General features: G+C 46.4%; 1 protein-coding gene across 1 annotated transcript in view; it reads right to left on the bottom strand.

Annotated features, from left to right (window-relative positions):
- The window catches only part of AGAP2 (ArfGAP with GTPase domain, ankyrin repeat and PH domain 2), an 86440-nt gene that overhangs the window by 9263 nt on the left and 69786 nt on the right, over nucleotides 1–7391 (bottom strand). The window contains exons 12-15 of the mRNA XM_029284988.1: nucleotides 6655–6756; nucleotides 6362–6508; nucleotides 5270–5329; nucleotides 2473–2624 (exon numbers count right to left, since the gene is read on the bottom strand). Of these exons, the coding sequence (XP_029140821.1) occupies nucleotides 2473–2624; nucleotides 5270–5329; nucleotides 6362–6508; nucleotides 6655–6756 (461 nt within the window). The remainder of the gene's footprint in view (nucleotides 1–2472; nucleotides 2625–5269; nucleotides 5330–6361; nucleotides 6509–6654; nucleotides 6757–7391) is intronic.

The raw sequence follows: 7391 nt of genomic DNA, 5'->3' as shown, positions 1-7391 counted from the left end.
GAAGGAAGGAAGGAAGGAAGGAAGGAAGGAAGGAAGGAAGGAAGGAAGGAAGGAAGGAAGGAAGGAAGGAAGGAAGGAAGGAAGGAAGGAAGGAAGGAAGGAAGGAAGGAAGGAAGGAAGGAAGGAAGGAACTGTTTCAAGGCCTTGCCATATAGAAGCACTTTTACATTATGGTTTCCATCCTTTCATCTTCAACTGACTAAGGTTTACTTACACTTGTGAGAGCTGCATTCACTACTAAATCTACGAGATGCTCCCCACCACATATGTATTGCTTAAAGCGCCCTTTGTTAAGACAACCTTCACAGCAAGCTGAAGTGATCCTAAATGCTGACAGGAGAAGAATCAGCCAAGAACTTGCGGCCCAGTAAACCAAACTGTTTATATGCACTGACCATATCTCAGAGACAGTATAACCGGCATGCCAAATCAGCAGGGATAAATAAGAAGGTCACCCAGATGAGTTTATCAAAAACATTCCAACCCCAGGTTGTAATTTACACCGTATCTGCCTTTTTCTTTGCCTTGCCTTTGCAATACGGGTAAGCCATGGGTGGGTACCTAAGCTTTGGTTCTGGCCTTTGCTTAGGACTGCCCAACCATTGCCAGTCTACATTGTTTTATTGTTTGCATGCTAATGAAATTATGCTATATCTTCAGTTGGTTTTAGTGATTGCTTTAGGTGAGCCAGGTTTTGATTATAACAATGGATTAGACACGCAGTGTTTCTCAACCTTGACAATTTTAAGGCATGTGGACTTCAACTCCCAGAATTCCACAGCCAGCAATGCTGGCTGTGGAATTCTGGGAGTTGAAGTCCATATGCCTTAAAATTGTCAAGGTTGAGAAACACTGGGAACCTGGCAAAAGGAGGACACATCCTCTTTTTTTATCCTCCATCCAGCAGGCATAGCCTTAAAATTAAATCTTGTCTGGTTTTTTTGCATCTTCTTCCAAATGTCATTGAAACTGTTGTGTATTGTGACTGTGTAAATTGTCTGGTTTTTTTTTTTTAATTTTCTATCCCTCCTGCTTAGGCAGACTCAACAGCCTAGATTTATGTTATTTATTTCCTGATTCCAGCAACTATCTTCAATCTTCAAATGTACTATTGTCGTAAACTGTAGATCCCTTGACCCGTTTAATACATTTCTATAGGGAAATTTGGAAAATGTTGTTGTGTTGTCGATTCTGTATTGTTGCTGTTCTTAAAGATAAAGGTTTGTTGGAAAAATACAGGGAGTCTTCAACTTAGAACCATTTGTTTAGCGATCGTTCCAAGTTAAAACAATGGCACTGAAAAAAAGTGATTTATGACTGGTTTTCACACTTATGACCGTTGCAGCATCCCCACGGTCATGTGATCAAAATTCGGGCCCTTGGCAACTGGCATCTATTTATGTCAGTTGCCCTATGCTGGGGTCATGTGATCACCATTTGTAACCTTCCCAGCCGGTTTCTGACAAGCAAAGTCGATGGGGGGAGCCAGGTTTGATTAACAACCACACGATTCAATTTCACAATTGCAGCGATTCGCTTAACAAAAAGGTCCTCAAATGGGGCGAAAACCCACTTAACAACTTGCTTTGCTTAGAAAGGGAAATCTGGGGCTCAATTGTGGTCATAAGTCGAGGACTACCTATACTGCAGTTGAAAAACCAGGTCTTTCTGGTGCTGAAAAAAAAAGATAATTTCCTACAGGCCCTAAGAACACTTTTTGGGGCAGTTGTAAAGTGCTGTAATTTTCGTTGCAGATGCCAAGAAAGTTAAACCTTTAGTGGGTTCTCCTCTCCTCCTCCCCCCCACTAATATGTCCTCCTTTCCAATTGTCCAGGCCCTCCTTTGGCTCCTCAGATACTCTGGTAACCCTAACATAGATAGTGCATTTATAATAATAATAATAAAGTTGGAAGGGACCTTGGAGGTCATCTAGTCCAACCCCCTGCTCAGGCAGGAAACCCTATACCATTTCGGGCAAATGGCTGTCCAGTCTCTTCTTAAAAACTTCCAGTGTTGGAGCATTCACCGCTTCTGGAGGCAGGTTGTTCCACTGGTTAATTGTTCTAACTGTCAGGAAGTTTCTCCTTAATTCTAGGTTGCTTCTCTCCTTGGTTAGTTTCCATCCATTGCTTCTTGTCCTGCCTTCAGGCACTTTGGATAATAGCTTGGCTCCCTCTTCTTTGTGGCAGCCCCTGAGATATTGGAACCCTGCTATCATGTCCCCCCTCGTCCTTCTCTTTGTTAAACTAGACATACCCAATTCCAGCAGCCGTTCCTTATATGCTTTAGCCTCCAGTCCCCTAATCATCTTTGTTGCTCTTCTCTGTACTCTTTCTAGAGTCTCAACATCTTTTTTACATCATGGTGACCATTTACAAATGGCCAAAATCACAAAAAGCTTTATAGGCGATCGATACTTAAAGGCAGGCTTCAGTAGGGAAAGGGGACAGCAGGAAGCCGGAGGGCCCATACCTTGTTCTTGCTACTTTCACAGCACTGCAAGCTGGCCAAGATCTGGCTCTCGATGGCTTGGACCCAGGAATCTCTCTCCTCGAAGCTGTTGGCCTCAAAGTGCCAGGTCTGTCCTGTGCTGGAGACGATGATGAACTCAAAATTCTCTTCCTCTGTGGGTGTAAAAGAGCCGCGCTCAGGCACAATGAAATGATACACTTTTCCCTGAAGTTCCAATTGCCTTACAGTCACAAACTGGTGCTGGGGCAAAAGGCGGGGACTGGAGAAGGGCATTTAGAAGTTAAACGAATAAAAGAAAAAAGCTTATTTTTCCAGCACAGACGCTTGGGAAAAGTTGGAGGGAGATGATCTATTAGTAGCAGGGACACGATTATTTATAGTTTACACAGGGCCAACATTTTAAATTCATAAACGGCAAAAAAGCTGAAAGAGTTCTACAGGGATGCTGTCCTTTCTGGGAGGGGGGAGGGAAAGTCCCATTTATTCTACCAGCGCTTTATCAACTCACAAGTTAGTTACTCTTTTAAAGTTAATCATAGAGCACCTTTAATTTGCAGAGCACTAGGGAACCCTCCTATGTAGTTGCTTAAGTTGCTTAAGTTGCTCAACCCTGAACTAGAGAGCGGGGTTAGCGTGTGGAAACACAACACACTCTATGTCAGCGGTTCTCAACCTATGGGTCGCGACCCCATTTGGGGTCGATCGACCATTTCACGGGGGTCGCCAAGCAAGGCTGTCCGCCATTTTTTTTCCCCTTTTCCGGCGGGTGCCTTACCTCCCTTGAGCTGGGCCAGCTGGTGGTCGGCCTGCTCCGTCTCTGCCGCTTGCCAGCTACGCCTCGGCCTGCGCAGGGGGCGGAACCACGCATGCGCGGCGCTCCCGGGCAGGGAAAGTCCTCGACTTACGACCGGTTGGGTAGTCCTCGACTTATGACTGGTTTAGTCCTCGACTTACGACCGGTTTAGTCCTCGACTTACAACCGGTTGGGGGTCGCGGCATTAAAAAGGTTGAGAACCACTACTCTATGTGGTTCTATAGGATAAGGGAGGTGTCAACTCCTCTTTTTCCAGTCTCACTCTTTGTTTTGAACCTGGATGGAATACAGGGCCACTTGAGATCCAGCCAGAATGGCAAGTTCAGGAGGCAGGAAATGGGAAGCCGATGACAATCAATGACAGTCAGGCTAGCAATTCCTCACCAGTGAGGGCTCTGACAGGAACCAGGGCTATGGTGGGGAGCAGAATTTTCTGCAAGCAAGCCCAAGCCACGGGTGAGGTAGGGCGAGAGAGTGTGCTGATTGCATCAAAAAGAAATTTTTGCAATTATCAGCTTCCCTTCTCTTCATTTTGCAGGAGAACCGGGGCAGAGAAGTGGGAATTAATTGGTTAGAATGGTGAAGGATCACAATCCCTCTGAGATAAAAATGCTCAGGCATGCCTGATTTTGGGAAGCCAAAGCGCTTTTATGTCGGGTGGCTCACATTATATTTTACTCCCACCATTGTCTTTGGTTTGTAAAACTTCAAAATCAAAGACGACAGTGGGGCAAAAATTCAAAGTATTTCTAATGCCAGTGTGGAATATTGAAGGAGCAAGAGGCCCAAGATTCAAATCTTCACTCAGTGGTCCATGGCCATTTCTTATGGGAAGAATAATTAAGATAATGGGAATGGAGAGTCTGGGAAAAGGGCCATACCTGCATCAGCTTAAAGCAGAGATTCCCCAAACTTTTGGGCACCAGGGACCGGTTCCGCAGAGAAAGGTTTTTCCACGGACTGGAGAGTGCGTCGTTTTGTGCCCTGCCTGCATCCCACTGATGGGGCTTTCCTTGCTTGTGCGGACCGGTTGCTGGCACGCCACGGACTGGTACCGGTCCACGGGCCGGGGGTTGGGGACCCCTGGCTTAAAGGACCAAGGGATCTCTGCCTGTTCCCACTCCTCAAAAGGTCACACGACTCTAACCATCAACAGACTAGTCTGTAAAATGGCTCAGTTTTTGCTTACCTTGGGACTGCTACAAATTTACTATCTACTAGGGAGAAAACACTCCTGCAGAACAGCTAGGGATTTTCTAAGCCCATCTCGTTCATGGGTTGGAAACAAGAGGAAGACAGAATTGTGAGGACATGGCAGTCTAAAGAACTCATAAGAATATTGTTAATAAACACAAATGGGGAAGAGCCCTCTAGGACTCTGGTCTGTTCTTTCTGTTCTTATTTGTCTTTCAAGGAGCCTGCTTGTGCACTGCAAAAAAATTGTGGGACCTTATATTCTACAGCAAACAGTGTGAAATGCAAGCTTCTTGGGCCTGATTGTTACAAGCACACGTAGAGAAAGTACGCTGAGCTAGAACACAACCTTCTTCTATTGTTTTGGCTGCATATAGCAGGAGACCCTCCTATTGCTGGAAAAGGTGCCTTCTAGGGAATCTACTGATTTTTATGGCCCTGTTTATTTGCACTTTGGGGGCTCGTCTGATTATTTAACTAATATTCCTCCCAAAGGAGTTCTGACTGAGTTTAAGAATCAGTTCAAAAACTCCCATTCTGAAAGAATTCTGGGAACTTAATTATTTGGGTGGGAAATGGAGGTTTGGGGGGGGGGGAAGGGGAAATTTGTACACACCCTTGCTGGCCTGGGAATGGTTTAACCTGGAAGCAAGAAGGGATATCTCTTGAGCATCGGGGGAACAGACATCAAAGCAGGGCGCACATCACAAAGTAAGCACAACCACATGCAATGGGTGCCGTGGCACACACACAAAAAAAGAGCCCACACCTGCCACCGCCGCTCATTACCTGTTTTATAAATATTTCTTAAACTACCAAAGGTTTTTAATTTCCACATTTTACGCTTGGCTGCAGTGGGTCCGGAGGGGAAGCAGGAAGCGAGAGGCAGAGAAAGAGAAGGGAGGAAAAGAAGAAAGGGGAGAGAGTTCAGAGGAGGAAAAGGAAAATAATTTAAAAAAAAAAAAAAGCAGAGGCTATCAGAACTCCCAGACCCCTGGATTCGGGCACCCGGTGGGGGGCGGTGGTGGATGCGTGAAGCGCTGCAAGGGACAGTGAGGGAGAAAGCTGTGAAGGGCATGGCCCCGTGTGGTGCAGACTCAGAGCGGAAGTGAGAGGTTTGGCAACAGCTGCTTAGTGCAGGCAGAGCTAAGAGAAAAGGGTGGGAGTGGGCAGCTCCTCTGACCACGGCCCAGCCCCTCCTCCAAAGGAGAGGACCGTTCCTTTCCTTTCCAGGGGTGGCAACAGGCAGCGTGGTCTCCCCACAGCCTTGACTTGTAGGCTCCTCACCGAATTCCCCTCACCGAATCCCAGTCAGGCTTGCTAAAAAACAACCGTCTCTCCTTTTGCATAAACTCTGGGAGGCATTCTTTGAGTTAAATAATAATAATAAAGTTGGAAGGGACCTTGGAGGTCATCGAGTCCAACCCCCTGCTCAGGCAGGAACCCTGCACCATTTCAGACAAATGGCTGTCCAGTCTCTTCTTAAAAACTTCCAGTGTTTTGAGTCTCTGGCACCCCAATCATCTTGGCTATGCTTCAGTTCAGACAACCGTGATCACCGCTCAAGCATTCATCCCTTCCTGCAACGGGATCCCTGGCATAGGCACTTAAAAAAAAAAAAGCAAATGGACCTCTCAGGATCCCCAGCTGGCAGGGCCATTGGCCATCTCACCTGAATGCTCTGATGGCTATAGACACCCCCCCACCCAGAGAACACCAAGCTGAGAAAGATCCCTCTAGAGATGCCCCTCAAGTTTTTTTCCTGTCTATTTCCTTGGAAACCGTGTCGTTCTAACATGCCCGGTAGAACAACCCAAACTGTGGTTCAAAACGGACTTATTTCATCTTTAAGAATCACGACTGACAGCAGAGGCCTCTTACCCTCCGCCTGCCCTGCTGATCCCTCAGTCTTGGACGGTGTGCTGAGCTTCTTCCGCCTGTGTTTCTTCCTGTCAATCATAGGAGATGGAGGCGGATCTTTGCCACTGCTGCCAGGACTGGAGAGTCCTTCTGCAGCCATGGATACTTCTGCAGGAACAGGCGGGAGAAATATATGACGGGTCTGCTGGCTAATCTCTCTCACTGGATCAGAGAGGATCGCCTTTCCTAGCACCCTCTCTGCTCCTGGGGGTGGGGTGTGGGTGGGGGGGTTTCTTGTTGTGTTCTGAACTTACCAGCTTTGGAAGAAGATACGGAGCGCTGCAAACGCTCCGGTTTGCCTAAGAGCTTGACTGCTGGGTCAACTGGGGGATTCAGCAGTCCCGGACTAGGGCTAGCTATGGAGAAGGAACAAGGACGTGAACTTGCTAGAATCTTTACAGTATGTGGCTGTTTTGCTCTTGTTATAATATTTTACATCTCTGATAAGTTTGATCTTAAGTCCCCCTTGACTGGAGGAGGCCTTTTAAGATGGAGAAGTTGAGAATGCAACCAGAGGTTTCCCGCACGAATGTCGTACACACAAATGTAAAATAAGGCTTGTAATGGGATTCTAATTTCTTTGACCGGAGCTGAAGGATGAGGAGGATACTAGCAACCTGGAGGCAGTTAATGAAAGAGTGCTTTTATGGCGAACTTCAGAGGAATCTCATCCTACCACATTTGAGCCTGAAGCCATCTTCCAATTTCCCAGTGACTATAGTAAGACATCTGCCGTTGCCTACCAGTCGGTGGAAGCGTTCAGTGGAACGAAACTAAAGGATTAATTAGTTCCTTTAAGGATATTCTGAACAAACGTATGTAGCTGCCATCTTGATATGGTTGAGATAAACCAGCGTTATCTCCTGTCACAGCACACCCCTCAATCCGTTTCCATCCATCTTTTAAGAATTATTTTTTTATTTTTTCAGGCTTGTAAGACATTCTCACTGATTCTAAGCAGCATCTTTGCAAAACTCAGATGATAAACAAA

The sequence above is a fragment of the Protobothrops mucrosquamatus genome, unplaced genomic scaffold (genome assembly GCF_001527695.2).
Source record: "Protobothrops mucrosquamatus isolate PMUCROS unplaced genomic scaffold, P.Mucros_1.0 scaffold_155, whole genome shotgun sequence".
Classification (NCBI taxonomy): Eukaryota; Metazoa; Chordata; class Lepidosauria; order Squamata; family Viperidae; genus Protobothrops; species Protobothrops mucrosquamatus.
The sequence above is the reverse complement of the archived record's forward strand: the minus strand, read 5'-3'. Positions and strand labels throughout refer to the sequence as shown.